Source organism: Chelonoidis abingdonii, chromosome 9 (genome assembly GCF_003597395.2).
Source record: "Chelonoidis abingdonii isolate Lonesome George chromosome 9, CheloAbing_2.0, whole genome shotgun sequence".
NCBI classification, from domain to species: Eukaryota; Metazoa; Chordata; order Testudines; family Testudinidae; genus Chelonoidis; species Chelonoidis abingdonii.
The window spans coordinates 29585150-29602907 of NC_133777.1; the positions used below are offsets into that span (position 1 = coordinate 29585150).

Genomic DNA, 17758 nt, shown 5'->3' on the forward strand with positions numbered 1-17758 from the left:
GATGTGGCTTTTTCACACCCCCGAGCAACGTAGTTATAGCAACTTAATTTCCTAGTGTAGTCCAAGCCCCACTATAAGTAAGGTGTGGGGTTGCTTCAGCCTGTACCCCCCACGCACACACACCCTGCATTGGGGCTGAGGGTATTCCTTGGAGGTAGAGGAGTTGGCTCATTCCTGCTTTATGGCCCTTTCTCCCTAGCATCACTAGTGCAAAAGAGCTACAGGCAAAGGATGGATTCTGCCATCAGTTTCCTTACCTGTAAATTGAGTGTGACACCTATCACGCAGGGCTCTTACAGGAGCTTTAGTTAATATTACACAGCACTGCTTAAGTACCCAAACTCTGTGGACGTCTGAGTCATCACAGATCCCAGGGGATTTATTTTACATTTGCAATCCTTCCTTTCTTCCCCTTTCCTATATTTTAGCTGCAGTTACCACTTGCACCAAAGGCTGACCTCTTTTCTGCAGCTCGGCACACCACCTTGCCTCATGCTCTGCTTCCTGATTACTTCATTTTTCATGGTAACTGCAACCCTGGGTTAAAAAAAAAATGCTGAGAGATGACTCTCTCTGTGACAATTTCTTCCATTTGGCCATGGTCTGAAAGTCTTGGATCAGATGCAGCTGAGAGAAGTTGCAGCAACAATGACCAGGAGACAAGCCAGCTCACTGAAACTCTACTTACTGAGTAGTAACTAGATGCAATAGTTCATCTGACTCCTTCATACGCAGAAGCACAGGAGAAGAGTGCACCTGCACCATATTATCTCTGCAAGCACACATGCATCATTTTTTTGCCCAGGATTAAGGTTTAAGTTCTCTCAGGTGGAATCACTGCAGAATCCTCTGCAATTTACCCCAGTAAAGCCTTTTCCTGCTTTGTTTTGCTAATCTGTATTTCTGGCCGTATGTCCTCCACCCTCTCATACCCTGCCATCTGTGTCTGAGTCCTAATAAGGTACTGGCAGTCCCGGTTCTTTAAATTTCATTCATCATTAGATTTCATGCTAGAAACACTCTTCAGAACTTGTGGCAGCAACAGCTGCCATACATTGAAATAAATTTATTTGTATTACTGAGATACATGTCTGAAGGAGCTCAGACTTCTGAGGCTCTGGTTTGTTGTTTTCTCTTGAATCTTTGCACCATTTTACATCTCCTACATATCTCCCAAACTCCTTAATGCATCCATGAGCAACCATAAAGCAAAAGAACAGTAAGAAAAGTACCTAGCAAATCAAAAACAATTTAACAAATGCCCCTATAGAGCCCTCAGTAAGCAAATTCCTTTTGCTACTCATCCTCCCAGCTGTCTCACCCTTCTCAATAGAGCAGGAACAGATCCTAATGTCAATGCACTGGAAACTGTACTCATTGTAATAACCTGGGCAGCCCCCTGGAAACACATGCAAGTCTTGTCAGAGGGATTACGGTTTACATTTTATTTCTTAATTTTTTGACTACATTTTACTCTTCTAGGCACAAGCACAGAGGAGAACAACTGCTACTATACAAAATCAGAGTCTAAAAAAAAAACTCCCACCCATTCTAGACATTCCAGAGAAACAAGTCTTCCAATCCACCCCATCACACAAAGCCCAATAGAACTAGATGCATCTTGCAGTTTGATCAACAAATTTAGCTTCCTTTGGGCCATTGAGAGGAAACAATTTCCTGAGTCAAAGACTATTGAGGATGCCTTGCCAACAGGGAGAGCGAAGCTTGAGTGTCCAAACAAATCTGGACTGCCAGCATAAAGCAAAAACAGAAAGATTGTCTCTGTGGTAGCTGCAACCGCACTAAAAGGGGGGCAGGAGAGGAGACTACTCCTCCCCCTAGACACATTCAGGGGAGCGCCCCTCATCCAGATCATCATGACCTGACAGCCTCACCTCTCCCCCAGTCTCATAAAAGGGAAGATCAAGAGGCAGACTCCAGTGCAGAGTGAGCTGAGGGGTGGGCAGAGATTCAGCAGCCGCAGCAAACACAAAAAGCAGCTGTGGCAGGGACATTTGAACAATGAACATTCTTAGTCTGATTGCTGGCTCTTTGTTCCAACCCTCCACAACCTCTTCACCTCAACCCAACTTCTACTGTCCTCTGCTCTGCTATTCCCTCCCCTTTCAGGTCATCCCCACCCTCCACCACCTCACTCATAACATTTGTTTTAAAAAGCTAGAACAATGGGAGCCTGATCTCAGTTGGGAGCCCACAGGCACCACCATAACTTATACATAATAAATGGACTTTATCAAGTAAAACTGATATGTTGAATTTCAACCAGAAATGAAGAGGAAACCAGCATAGTCTACAGGTCAAATATGCAACTTCTATGAAACATTGCTAAGGAAGTAGCTTAACTAACTCAAGTTTGAGTGGTCTTCAGGAGCAGCCCTGAACAGAATGCATTGGAGTAACTACCTGGAGAGGACAATGGCATGAACTACTAGGCCACATTTTCACATCCTCAAGAGAAGGTTGCAACCTTCTCGCCATGTGGAGAAAAAACAAATACAGCACCCATGGCTCCAGCTGCTGGCTGGACACTATGGAGCAGCCAAGTCCCAAAGGACACCCAGCTTGTGAACTTTATTAGATAAATTGCCTGCCTTTTTCAGCTCAGCCATTTCCTCCAGATTTCCATCCTCAAAGGCAACACATCCATAGTGGTCATCAGTCAAACTCCTATCAATGCCCCAGTTTTGGCAACACGCAGAAAGTCTAGACTCCTTTCTGCATCACAGCAAAATGGGAACTGACCTCAGGGGTTAGATGTGGAAGTGTAGGGGGAAAAGAGAAGACAGAGGCTGTGTGTTTGGTGGGGGTTCAGTTCTGTTAGATATCAATGACTATGCTGCTGCATGATATGCATCTGGGATGCCTAGGGCTCTGGATAAACAACGCTTTCCATTACTGCAGAAATGGAGAAAGGTATCAAGCGTTCTTCATCCACATGAAAAAAAATAATAAAATACAAGCTCTAGAGCAAAGGCTCCAGTTTGTTTTTGCCTGCCATTATATAGGATAGTGTAAGGGTTAGTGTTTAAACCCTATTCCAGGGCAGCAGAAAAGGTTAATGCATAACTGTTTGCATCAGCTTTGGAGTGAATCTAGTATTGCAGGTAAAAAAACAAAAAAACAAAAACAAAAACAAAAACACACTCTTGATCCTTTTAAGTGTCCATTGTTCATTCTTAGTATCACTTATTTTACTGGTATTTTATGCTTAAAAATATTTATTTCACCTTGACTACTTTAAGACATATGTGGGGGTGGGGGGGAAAGAGAGGAAAGACATTTCAAGTCTCATGCTCCTTTCCCCTTTCTCGCCATGGGTCTTTGCACCGTGTAATGGTTTATCTTTAATCAGCTAATGCTCTAAACTGTCAGAATGTATTTTCCTAAGAAATAGAATTATAAGCTCTTATGCTCACTTTTACAGTTGCTAACATGAATTGATTTGAATAAATCAGTCTAACATTCTCTATGAAATGGAACCAATTGTAAGTGTGCTGTATTTGTTCTGCTTAGAAAGTTAATGGAAACCACTGTACCTTTGCAGACCTGGTAGATAAAGGAAAGGAAGTATACTTAATTTACAGTAGACAGGCTTCAGGAGAGGCAGCAATATTATGCTACTCTAATGATTCATTGATAGATAAGTCACACAAGTTACAGTATGTGGAACAGCTTCTGGAAAAGTTAAAATCTGTCTTGAGAGGGGCAAAGATATTGATAGACCACAAACATTTCGGCATGGAACATGAGAACTAGTGACTGAAGTCAAGCATCAGATTGATAGACTGGTCTCTTAGATGCCTTATTCAGCCCATGGGCCTGATCTTCAGTGGTTGTAAACAATGTCAATGGAGCTACCACAGTTTACATCAGCTGAGGATCTAGCCAGTGGTGGAACCTGAAATTATGAAAGACAGGCTGAAACTCTAATGGATACTCAAGGAATAGTCCTGCTGACCTTGAGACAAGCAACTGGGTCTGTAGTTTCTTTTTGGTGGTCCAAAGCAACACACACCCTAAGATGCAGGGATGGCACAATTATAGTTATAGAACTGAACTCAGTGCTGGTGTAGCTCTATTGACATGAGCAGAGTTACAGCAGAGATAAATTTGGCCCATAACTTTTCTTCACAAGATTATAACACAAGGTCAGAAACAAAATAAAAATGGTGTATACAGCAAACAAGCGTTATCGAAAAAAGTATTGCCATATTATTTCCTGCCAGCAGAAGCTTTAAGATTTTGGGAAAAAAAATACAAATAACCAGCTCTCAATGTCTTGACCCAGATCTCATGAGTTCACAAATAAGAACGAGGCTGTGAGAGTGTCTTAGAAGGATGGTATTGTGATTGAGGCATTGAATGTGGACTCAGAGCATTTGTTGTTCTATTTGCCTCAAGTTTCCTGTATTATCTTGGGCAAGTTGGCTCTCTGGGCCTGAGTTCCTTATCGATAAAATAGGTCATCTAGAGCTGGAAGAACAGGAGTACTTGTGGCACCTTAGAGACTAAAATTTATTTGAGCATAAGCTTTCGTGGGCTACAGCCCACTTCATTGGATGCATGCAGTGGAAAATACAGTAGGAAAGATGATACACATATATATCTCTCCACACATATATACACACACAGAGAGAACATGAAACCGTGGGTGTTACCATATACACTCTAAGGAAAGTGATCAGTTAAGGTGAGCTATTACCAGCAGGAGGTAAAAAAAAAAAAGTGTAGTGGTAATCAAAATGGTCCATTTGTAGCAGTTGACAAGAAGGTGTGAGGAACAGTCTAAGGGGAGGGGGAATAGTTTTCCTTTGTGTAATGATCCATCCACTCCCAGTCTTTATTCAAGCCTAATTTAAAGGTGTCCATTTTGCAAAGGAATTCCAATTCAGCAATCTCTCGGAGTCTGTTTTTGAAGCTTTTTTGTTGTAATATTGCGACTTTTAGGTCTGTAATTGAGTGACCAGGAAGACTGAAATGTTCTCTGACCGCTTTTTGAATGTTATAATTCTTGATGTCTGATTTGTGTCCATTTATTCTTTTGCATAGAGACTGTCTGGTTTGAGCAATGTACATGGCAGAGGGACATTGATGGCACATGATGGCATATATCACATCGGTAGATGTGGAGCTGAACAAGCCTCTGATAGTATTAGGTCCTGTGATGGTGTCCCCTGAATAGATATGTGGACAGTTGACAACAGGGTTTGCTGCAGGGATTGGTTCCTGGGTTATTTTTTGTTGTGTAGTTGCTGGAATTTGCTTAAGGTTGTAAGTGAGGACTGGCCTGTCTCCCAAGATCTGTGAGAGTGATGGATCGTCCTTCAGGATAGGCTGTAGATCCTTGATGATGTGCTAGAGAGATTTTAGTTGGGAGCTGTAGGTGACAGCTAGTGGCGTACTGTTACTTTCTTTGTTGGGCCTGTCCTGGAGTAGGGGAGTTCAGGGTACCCTTATGGCTCTGTCAATCTGTTTCTTTGCATGGGGAGCGGATCTGCAGGTAGACTATAAATAGGACTATATTATATAAATAGAAATTTCCCTCTGCTGATACTGACACCTTGTCAACTGTTTGACATGAGCCACCTTGATTGCATTGGCCTTATTAGCGATTACAAAAGTGATTTTCCCTCCTTCGGTATTCACCCCTTGTTGTCAACTGTGGAGAATAGGCCACTTCCACCTTAACCGAGTTGGCTTGTTAGCACTGACCCCCCACTTGGTAAGAAAACTCCCATCTTTTCACGTGCTGTGTATTTATACCTGCATACTATATTTTCCACTCCAGGCATCTGATGAAGTGGGTTTTGGCCCACAAAAGCTTATGCCCAAATAAATTTGTTAGTCTCTAAGGTGCCACAAGGACTCCTCATTGTTTACGTTAGAGACATTTGCTTCAGTGTAACTATAGTTGATATTTGTATCAGGCTAAGGCTGGTCCAAACCCCAGAAAACCCTATAAATTAGTGAAAAAATTTGAAATGAGATGTTACTTTTTTAAAAATAAAAAAAAAAAGACACTTTATTCCACTTTTCTAGCACAATTTTTTTGAAGTAAGAAAGTTAGCATTAACAATTCACCATTTATCATAATGGTCCAAATGATAATACCTAACCCCATTAATAAGTTTTTCTGCCTATTGTGCTATGAGTCATCACCATGTTGTGTTCCAGAGTAGCTTTGAAAAACCTGTTGATAGCTTGGTTTAGAAGGCTAGATCTACAAGCAACTACTATTTGCTTCTCTCCCCGCTCCGCCCCCTGCCCCCAAACCAGATCTGAGAACAGGTAATAGACGAAAAGACTTTTTCTAATGAGTCCCTGCAAGTTCCCCAGTGTCAGTTTCCTTGTTGTATGGCACTTGTGCCCTGCAATGGGAGAGGGAGGAATGCCAAAATGACATTCCTGTCATCGCTCATTTCCAACAGATAATCTGACACTTGGGTTACATTTTCCAAGTGCTGCAACATAGGCCCTGGAGCAACCTCCCTAACCCACCTGTGTAAATTGCTTGTTTTAAACATTTCTCACTGCTGTGCAAATTAAAGCAGGTTTAGAGTTACATTCGTTTCAGGCCTGATCCAAATGCCAAAGAAAAGTCAATGTGATGCTTTCCAATAGGGCCCTTAGACACGAAAATGCAAACATAACAATGGGATTTTCATGAGGTCTGTGGTGCTGATACACAAAAGGAGATTTGGCTTCAGGATATTGGCCAACCAAAGGCAGTAGCCTACACAAGATGCCAAAGCAACAAAAGTCAAATGCTTCGTGGGGTTACCCAACTTCCTATGTTCCACTTCCCCATATTAGCCAAATCCTGTCTCCTGGCAACCTACAGCCTCCTAGTGAAAGATTTCAATACCATGTGCCATTTCATACAGGTGGTGCAGAGCTGCATCACCCAAAGAGAATTCTGAGGAATGTTGTGCCAGAAGCAGATGATACTCAGGGGAGCACTGGGTAACTGTGGTCACTGCTCCACCCTTTCACACAGTGAAATAGCTGTTCCCGTCTGCACTCAGCCCTTTTCCCCAAAGAGAATCTGGTGCTTACAAGAGAACTAGTCTTGGGCTCTCCTTGCACGCACTGAGTGCAAGGACAGTTCTCGGTTATGGTTCCTGTGCTGGGGTGCAAAGGGAACTAAATGGAAGGCTCCCCGCAAACCACCTTGCAGCAGCTAGGCACAGCCTCACAGTACATAATGTCTGAAGAGATCATGAAAAAGAAAAATCCATTCACTCTAGAGAGTATCTCTGGCCTGAAAGCCATCATCAGTTTCCTAATGGAAGAGGAGTTAAGAGGCGCCATCAGGAAGTTGTACATCTTCCTGTAAATAGGCCAGCTTTGTTGCAGAATAGGACAGATGCATCTTGTACCATGAGATGTCTCACCTTGTTAGAACTATAAAATTAACTGCTCCTGTTCCATGGCTTCAACAGTTCAATCAATGGCACCCACCTTCCACAGACGAGTCATATCAGATTGGGCTGGTGTTATGTAATGTGACTAATGCAACCTGATTTGAATTGGACTTGTCAGCTGGGCAATGTAGGAAAGCTGGCTTATTCAAAGTATGATGCAAGGTTAAAGAAGAAGAGGATTGATGCAAAGCTTATTTTAAAAGCATCGGGCTTTCAAGTTGAAATGGGGACTTGCAGATTTCTGTTTAAACCAAGTATTTTCCACATCCCCTTGGTGCGCTTGATGTGTTGTACACAACTTTTGGTGCCAGGGCCCGTCTACTGCCGTGCTTCCAAAATGTTAAACTCTTTTCCATAATGTAGCAGAATCAGGTTATTCACAGACTTGGAACTGGAAGGCTGATTTGCTAACTGGTATAATGCCTTGCACACCAGTCAAGTCATTCCTTATTTACCCCAGCGTATGAGCGAGAAGACTCAGACTCTATATGCTGGGGCTTTTTTATAGAAGTACGTCATATGCACACACAAGGGACATTACATAATATATGTAGAGAATTAAGTCATAACTCCACTAGTGTCAATGGCAAAAATCCCATTGACTTCCAATGGAGCCAGGATTACACACACACACACACACACACACACACCCCATCTCCTTTTCAGTTCAAATACTGGGTAGTCAATCAGATCCTTGAGTTGGCAACTATGATGAAGGAGACAAGTATTTTGGTTTCACTGTGCTGGAAGCTCCTGCTACTAACTGCAGAGCACACTGCTTTGCCGTATGTTTTAAGTTAAATTAGTTCCATTTAGTTTTGCTGTCATGATGTGCCCTTTGGCCACAGGTGTTCCTAAATCAATGAGTCCATGACAATTATAAATTGCTTTTCATAAGCAGTAAACAAACAGAATCAGGGTAAAGGCCCACAAAAATAGTTTCAGCGAAGCGGTACCTTGCTTCTCCGGTGTTTTGCTGAACCAGCTCTTTCTAAAAGTGCTTACTTTCTAACTTCAGCCAGCCTCTTGGTTTCCACTTTCGGCTTGCACGTGTCTTGCTGATTCATAGATTGAGGAATGCAGTTTCCCCTCAGTGAGCTTCTCAAAAGCTAAATGTATCATGTTACAAACAGCATTTGCTTAACATTAAGGGTCTTACTTAAAGAGAGCAAAAAATCATCCCTTCCCACCCCCAACGCACTGCACCTTGCTTGGTTAGCGGATGCTGTCATCATGGAGTGACCTACCATTCTTTTTTGCAATAAGACCCATGCCCATCAGGCCAAATTCTAACCTGGTGTAAAGAGGTGCAGCTCAACCCCAATGGAGTTATTTTATTTTACCTCTGTGCTGAGTTTGGCCCAATGACTCAAGGACAGAATGAGCACATTCACCATGACTTTTCTTGCTTTACTACAACTCCCTCACATCATTAGACAGTAGGAGTCTAATTTCCAGCTAGGCTTCTGCTAATCATCAGTGTTTTAAGGGGTACATCTTTGTGCTTGCAACTAATGGTAACTTACATTTTTGCATTTGTAATTAATTATGGGGGCACATACATTAGTAGATATTTAGACCTCTTACAGCTAGAGTGTACTGCATATTCAAAACTCTGGGCAAGTTACTTAGTCACAAAATTTTATTTGCAAAAACAAAATCCACATCCAAAAAATACCAAAATAGCAAAAAGACAGGAAGCCAGACCCCTAATAGTTCCTAGGAACATTTTACTACTAGATATATTACCCTATAGATACCCTAGATATTAGGATATGTCCGAGAAGAGTCATGGTATGCAATAAAGGTATGCATGCTATCTTCCTAATTTGATGGATATGAACTTGATTTACTATACATGGCTGTTTCTGAAATGCCAAACTCCTTTGTATCAATGGGCCTTTGTATACTGAATAACTTCACTCTAGCTCCACATATCATGAGCAGCAGCGCAAGCTAATTTATTTAATAAAAATACTTCACTTTGACAAGATCTGATTTTAAAAATCCAATTGCTCATTTATTTTAACTTTGTTTTATGGATCAGCAGCTTATGCAATTTCCTCTTAAATAAAAGCTACTTTGTTCTGTAGAAACTGAAAAAAAAAAAAGCCAATTTTTCTATAAGTGGCCTCCACTTTGGAAGATGCAAGTTGCTAATATAAGTAATTCCTATTACAAGATTTCAAGTGTGAGCGCCATCATATGGATGATGGACATGAGGTACATACATATTTAAGGTCATTTTACTTGTACCCCCAACTACCCCAAAGAGCAATTTTGCAGCCAGTTATTGCTGCCCTCAAAAATTTGGCCGAAAGCTTTCAAATCCACAGAACTTAATTTAAACATCTTATCTTTTACCTTCGTTTTTGCTATTTGTGTGCTGTAGGGAACAAAACCCAAATGTAGTAGAGAAAAATTTGAACTGCTACAATAGAACTTTACAAGTGAATCTCACAACTGTGTTCGAGTTTGCTGGCCAGCTCCTAAAACTGAGCTTTATCACAGATATTCTGGGAGACTCACTGGAGCTAGATCATAGCGCAGGCCACAGAGCCACATACAGAAGTACATAAAAGAGCAACCACAAGACTAACAATTGGCAAGAAACTCTCAGACAAACACCTGGATTTACTGACAATTGTAACAGAGCAGTAGACTTATCTCCACAGAGTTGTGAGAAGATAGCTTTCCCTGTCCTACTTCAAACACAGTCAACAAGTTGAAATGACTCAAATCTTAATCGCCCTCATAGGGTTTGGTTCTATTCACTACCACTTGAAAGGCTATTCAAAATCCCACCCAATCATTTTCCCCATGCTTGACTGCTCCTAGCATTGCTCAGCTCCTAACCTAAATCCTGGTTCTTACAGATAATCACTCCTCCCTTAAATGCAGTGGGGTAATGAAACAGTTAACACTTCTCAGCAGGGTCATCACCTAACAATACGGCAGAATTTTGGGGCACATGCTGGCAGCCCATTTTGTGGACTGAAGCAGCAGGGTGCCAAGCCCCAGAATGCCATACAGGATCCTTTGCATTAATATTAAGGAAAGATTCTCTACTAGAGCAACTCTGAGTTTTCTTCTACCTTCCAAGCTCCTGTAGCACAGTGGCACAGATTGTCTAAGGAGGGCTAACTGAGGTCCTATCTGGTATTGATCAAGGTCACTCAGAGGGGCTGTGTTAAGACAGACTTTAGAAGCACCCACAACTTGGGATAGAAGGATTGTTCCAATTCTGCTCTTAATGAAAGACTTCATATGGTGTCTGTCCTCTATTCATGAAATCAGATTTAATCTCAGCTTTTTGATTGCAGCTCCAGGGGCTATAACAATGGGTGTCATAAAATAGTGTAAATGATTTATTTCAGGGATCTCTGAGCCACGGAAATGCTGCATATTTGCTTACGCTGACTTTGGTGATTTGCAGCCATTAGTGAGGTTGTTTGTTTGTTGTTTTATTCTTAGTGATTTTGTTTTAACATAGTGAAGGTTTCCTTGTCCTGAGGATTTATGCGAGTACCCTTTGCAGTCTGGAATTGTGAGTGCACTCTCAATAACAGAAGCACCAGAAATATTTTACACAACTGTCCACAGTAATCTTGTATACACAGAGAATGTGGACAAAAGAGAGCAGAAGTGGTAGTTATAGCACAGGATTAAGAGTTATGACTGCTGCTTTCCACTCCCTCTTCTGCCAGCTGACCTTGGGCAACTCACTTAACCCCTGCCTTAGCTTACCCAGCTATGAATAGAAGCATGTCTACACATGCAGTCAGAGGTGTGAACTGCAGCATATGTAGACATATCCGAGCTAGCTACAGCAAATAATATTAGTACCGAAGCTGTGGCAGCTCAGGCTAGTCACTTGAATGCATACCCAGAGTCCTGGGAATAGCATCACTTATATTGTTATTTGAACTAGCATGATCAAAGCTACCTGTTGGGTATCTACATATTCTGTCATGTCTCTTCTGATTGCATTGTAGGCCATGATTAAGAGTGGGATTGTTCCAGATCATTTAGTATTGGCCCAACACTGTCCTCACTAAAAGTCAGGGGGAGTTTTACCATTAACCTCAATGGGAGAAGAGAACAATCATAGCTGAATGGTTTGGAAAATTCCATCCAAAATTATAGTTGTAATGAACTAAGTGAAATCTCATTACTGGTTAAAACCTCATGGAGATCCATGGGTGTGTTAACGTAACTGTGGACAAATTACTCAGAACCCCTGCCAAAGACAAATTTGTTATGTGAACCAACCCAGTTGTTTTGCATAAGGGAAGGCAAAACACAGAATCAGAGACAGATTTCAGAAATCCAAGAAGCAGTGTGTAAGCACGGTATAACCCTGAGGGGAACACAGAGGCTCTGGGTGAGGTGTGCTGGCTGAAAGAAGCTTGGATCTATATGTAAGCTAAGAAACTTCTCCTTCGGTCTTCAGTTGCTCCTGTTTTCAGAGAAGCAGGACTTTGTACATTCCTTGTAAATAAACATTGCATCAAATACTAGACTTCATAGTCAATTTCTAATCCCATCTGGAACATCCCAGTGCCCCATCCTTTTATTATCTGCTTAGGTCAAAAAAGGGGTAACATTATTAATTAGCATCATTATAATAGGGCCAAAAGGCCCAATCTCAGTTAGAGCCCCATTGTACTGAATACAGTACAAACAGACCAGAGTCGAAGCACCTTACATACTCCGTCAGCTATATTCAACTCCCAAAAAATATTTCATAAATAAAGGGTTATCACTATGCAATATACTGAGAGTTTCAGAACCACTTAAGTGATTTGGAAGCCTGGCATCAGTGTCACTTAGTGGACTTTGAAAGTCTCTGCCTATATGCCTGAAGTTCTCAACTTATCATACACATCTAGTAAAGAAGATAGTTTGGGTTAGGAAGATCTTATTTCATCTCCTTCCAGGACAGGAGGACTGATTTTGTTATTCCTAAACCACTGCAAACTAAGTGGCCAGTCTAGTCTTGTTATACCACTCTACAGCCCAATGAAGACATCCTGGGTATTTTGCTGATAGAACCCTTCCCTTTTTTCCTGGAAAAAGCAAGACATGGAGGAAAACACATTGCAATTACTAGTTTACAGCAATATGAACCCATGCTAAAAATTATTGTGCCAGTTAGTGGCAGACAAGCATCTACTGATGCACTTTCAAAGGTGAGCATGAAGTCCTACAGTGGTATCCATGTTCCAGTGCTCAAGAGTAAGTGTTTTAGAAACAGCTGTGCAGTTTACCACATGGTTAATTATTTATATATCTCAGATGACCTGAAACTACAAAAAAGTGTCTCCTTCCCTCCTTCCTCAGATCAAATGAATAGTTTCAGTATCATGCAGTGGTCATTATATTTTGAGTCCGGAGTGCAAACCTCAATATATTTGTCGGAAAATAAATTAGAGCTAATCAAAAGGTTTCCATTGAAAGAGTGTTTTTCAATGAAAATGACATTTGTTTTGCTCCACCTTTTCCAGATTCTGTCCAAAGTGAGGAAATCAAGAGCTTAAGTAACATTTTTGGTTTTCCATTAATAAACAAAACACTTCAATTTTTCATCTTATTTTTCTAAGATTTAATTGAAATCTTCTAAAAACCACTTTGAGTGGTTTTTTTTTTTTTTTTTTTTTTTTTAAAGACTTCAGTTTTTCCGTTGTCTGTTTTCAAACAGTTGCAGGAATGAAAAAACCACCAATAGCTAAAATTCTTTTTATTTCTCTACAGAAAAAATATTGACATTTAACCACATCTACAAATTAAATCTTATAACGCCATTCTACTGGGAATTTAATGTCTACATACTGAGGGTTTCAGTGTACACTCTGATGCTTTGATTTGTTCTGTCACGAGAACAGAACTGAAGGAAAAAGTATATGCAAGTTCAGTTCCTGGTAACATTTTGTAATGCAAGGTTGTTTGGCCATCCCAAAATGGACTGCACCCTGTTCCCATTGACGTAATGCCTTTGACAGCAATGGGAGGAGGATCTGGCCACAAAAGCCATTCAACTAATAGCATCTTCACAATACCATGTGACCAGGAGTAGTCCTGCATTTCACGGGTGACTGTAAAAATCTCATCAAAACCTGAACTACCAAGTCAACCACATGCTTTTCATGTCACATCTGGAGGACAAAATCAATACTACATCATAAACTGTTGTGGTCTATTTCAATCTAGATAAATGCACACCACCCATGTGTTTAGAAGCTGTCCCTTTTTTTTTTTTAGTAACCAACCACCATAGTTTAAACAGTTTATGATGCGAACCACATAGGAAAGTCATTAAATGTCATAAAAACCCTCAGTTTGAAGCTGCAGGGAGACATTTGATAGAAGCTAGTTTCTCTAAAAAGAGGCTGAGATAGCATGTGTCCAGCATAGCGATTTTGTGATTGATCATTCTCTGAACAGCTAGGTAACCTACCAGGCTTACATGGGAAGTTCTGAGGTGAGTGCCCCTTGTTTAGGGTAAGCAGATGTCCCTATTTTATCGGGACAGTCCTGATTTGAGTCCTTTTCTTATACAGGCTCCTATTACCCCCCACCCCGTCCTGATTTTTCACATTTGCTGTCTGATCACCCTACCCTTGTTGATAAAGAACGTAGGAAGGAGCACTTATAACCCAAAGCTACAGAATGTTGTTTTAACAAACCAGGACAATGTTTTCTATGCAAACATATAAAGACACAATGGAGCAACACTGATTCCACCACGTTTACTCACAGAGAGGACTGCTTCATTATACATGCAGTCCCACTGAAATCCATGGGCCGTGTCCTCAGAGACTGACTTCAGTCGAAGTACACAGATTTACACCCTTTAAGGATCTGGTACATTGTGATAAGAAATGGCAGCAAGCAGCAGGACCTTAACTTTTGATTGTAGAGTGCAGTCTCGTCTAAGTGTTCTTTCAGAGGAAAGAAAAGTAATACTAGAATCCATTCCTCCAGACCTAGTTTTTCCGCGCATATCTTCTAGTATGTTGTGCGCTTTTTGTGTCCCCAACCAAGTTTTTTTGTGTATCTTTCTAATGCACAACCATTTCATGTAATACACAGCTTCTCATTCATAGATCTCAAATGTGCTTTATGAGTTAGGCATCATTATTCTCATTTTATAAATAGGGACACAGGCACAGAAGGGTGACTTGAGGCCAGTAGCATAGCCAAGAACTGAACCTAGTTCTCCAGGCACCCAGTTTAGTGTTCTATCGACTACACCACGTTGCCTCCCGAAAGCAGGTCAATCTAGATCCTGACCAACATTAATATCTTTTCTGGGTAACTGTAGCTAGCATTCCCCATACTGAAGAACTTTGACAGCCATCAGATGAGTTAAGCAGGAGTTAAGAAATGTTCTTAATTAAGACATGAGTGATGGCCATTGAAAGTATAATGGTAAGAGTTTTGCATGTATTATGCAGTTCAGTTGATATTGGAATTTTCCCTCATCTGATCAGAACTTCTAATAGAGACAGTTCTTCTGCAACCCAAAGTTAATTAGGAGTGGGTTTTCCCATTTTTGTTGTCACTTCCTCCTTTTCCACCCCCATGCACAAAGCAGGCTAAAGGATCTGGGAAAGGAATTGAAATGATTTGGGATACACCCTACGTTAAGAAAAATCACTTTCATAAAATGTATGCTTGCATGAGTGATCTATAGAGCCTGTTTCTCCCTACCAGCTTTCCCCAGAACTGGAACCCGGCTGCTTGTTCCTGTCAATCCTACCAATAGCTATCTAGAAATGTACATGTATTTTACATATTCAAGGCCGTCACTGCAAGGGGAAAAAAGAGACTATGTTAAATAGAAGCTGAGATCCTTCATTTCTAATGCCCCCATTGCTGGGAGGTCCACAGCTGCAGGCTTTGCAAAGGCAAGCTCTGGAAACATTACTTTGTATTGTTGGATTTCATTACACCATGTAGTGTTGGCTGTGGCAGTTGATTACCATGCCACAACTGCAACCATCATATTATTGATCTTCTCAGCAAGCTATCAATTCATTCAAGGGGCATGGAGTGGGGGAAGAACCTGAGCTCTGGGATTTGTAAATTCTGTTCTTTCAAGGTTAGCTATTTAAGTGATTATTGCTTGACAAGAAACAAGATGTAAAAGGGTTTCTGGCTTGTTTGGAAAAAAACCTCTGATCACTGTTCTATTTGATCTGAAAAGCCTAATTCAGAGCCTGAACTAAAGCAGAAATATCTTATTTGACAAATTTATCCTTTTAATGTGGCAATAAGTCTTCCTGAAAGGACTCCAGTGTAGAACAATTTTTGTTAATGTTGATATTTTAGTTAATATATTGAAACATAGAACAATTTTAAGAATTGAAATTAACAATTCTACTTTAAACATTCTTCCCTCCCCCAGGTCATTAGTATCCACTTTCTACAGTACTTGTTCAATGCATGTGTAGTTTTCTTGGCCATGTAGCTAGTCTGGGTTCATCCTCTGGCCACAGGACTGTTACATAATGGGGCAGCTTCCTGGCCACATACTCCCAATTCCCACAGTGGCAAATGATGGAATAACTCCATTAACTTTAGGGGCAGGTTGCTCCTGAACCATGCGGAACCAAGCAAGATGAGCAGGTGGTTGTTATATCAGAGAGGTTCATGTTCCAACAAAAATTTCCCATGAATTTGATGAGCTGCCCCCTGGAGGCATGGTATATGCATTCATAACAAAACAGACTCATGCATTGCACATATTTTAGCATGCTACCTTGTCCCAAACAGACCTTGCAGAACTGTAGCAATATCCCTTTGCATTTAGATTAGAAGCATGATTCAGCAGCAACCTACCTGTCTATTTTGCTCTCTCCAGCCAAATTAGCTAGAACAGCATTTCCCAAACTCGGGACACCACTTGTGTAGACAAAGCACCTGGCAGACTGAGCCGGTTTGTTTACCTGCTGTGTCTGCAGGTCCGGTCGATCGCAACTTCCACTGGCTGCGGTTCATTGCTCCAGGCCCATGGGAGTGCTGGAAGCAGCAGTCAATACATCCCTCATCCCACACCGCTTCCAGCGGCTCCCATGGGCCTTGAGAAGCGAACCACAGCCAGTGGGAGCCGCGATCAGCTTGATCTGCAAACGGGGCAAGTAAACAAACCGGCCGGCCCACCAGGGGCTTTCCCTACACAAGCAGCATCCCAAATTTGGGAAACATTGAGCTAGAAGATATTGTAATGGCCTGTGTCTTAAAGGTACCAAATACCCTCAGATGCCATTAATTTCAAGTGCCTGCCCAATGCTCTAGGCAAAGTCAGTGCTATTAAGAGGACTAACTCCAAATCGAAAGCATTCTACCAAATGGCAAAGACATGTTATTCCTTCCAATCTTTGGTCTAGGAATTTGTAAACTGGGATAAGCAAATTTGGAGAGAGCTAGGTTACCCTTTGAGGGGAATCAGAGTGTGGTTTAATTTCGCAGTTTAATTTTGGGGGGTTTGGGGAACAAGACTGACAAGTTCTATAGTGGGATATTCACTTTAGAAGGATTGTGTCCCTGTAGCAGAGGACCATGGCTGGTGGACAAGCATCTGCTGAAATGCTGTCGAGAAGCAGCAATGTCAAAAGGTGTCTCCGCCGAAATGCCGCCAAAAATCAGTGGCATTTCGGCAGAGATGTCTCTTGATGATGCTTTTCGGCAGCAATGCCTCTTGACACTGCTGATCTTCGGTGGCATTTTGGTGGATCCTTGTCCGATGGCTAGTACACGGATAGATGCCCCAGCAGGTGCCACGGTGCCTGTGGGCGCCACGTTGGGGACCACTGTGTTAGGGCCTAGCAGGAAAAAGGCTATCACTTAAATTGGGCTCCTCTTATGCAGGAAAAGCCTGATCCCTCTTAGATGGCTCCATTCTGTCATCAGAGCTGGCTTAGCCCCAGGTTCTCCAGCCCACAGGACACGTCACCCTCTCATGTAGCTCTATTTTCTTCAGGCCTAGCAATGTTATTGCTTTAATTCTTTGTAAAGGGTGATTCTCAATTTAGCATTAATGGATGTGATTTTTGAGAGCCTATTTTCAGGTGCCCAAATCCAATTGACTAGAAGTACTGCACTGGGCCACTAGCTTCCAAATGATTGTGTTCCTCTAGCACAAACCTCGGAGACTCTCTCCTTTGCAAGAGCCATTGTATAATTGTAAAACTTTGCTCCTGCAGGGACTTATTTAGGTATCAGCTCCTTTAGTAATCCTAGCCAGTACAGCATGGTTACATAACACACAACACCTCACCTGGGAAGTATTTAAAGGAAAGAAAGCTTAA

General features: G+C 41.6%; 2 protein-coding genes across 3 annotated transcripts in view; one reads left to right on the top strand and one right to left on the bottom strand.

Moving 5' to 3' along the window:
* Positions 1 to 17758, bottom strand: part of SEC14L5 (SEC14 like lipid binding 5) — a 982653-nt gene that overhangs the window by 668169 nt on the left and 296726 nt on the right. The window lies entirely within an intron of this gene.
* The window catches only part of LOC116819180 (ectonucleotide pyrophosphatase/phosphodiesterase family member 7-like), a 122507-nt gene continuing 121828 nt past the window's right edge, over positions 17080 to 17758 (top strand). Inside the window, 1 exon segment of the mRNA XM_075069076.1 lies at positions 17080 to 17224. Coding sequence (XP_074925177.1) covers positions 17080 to 17224 — 145 coding nt within the window.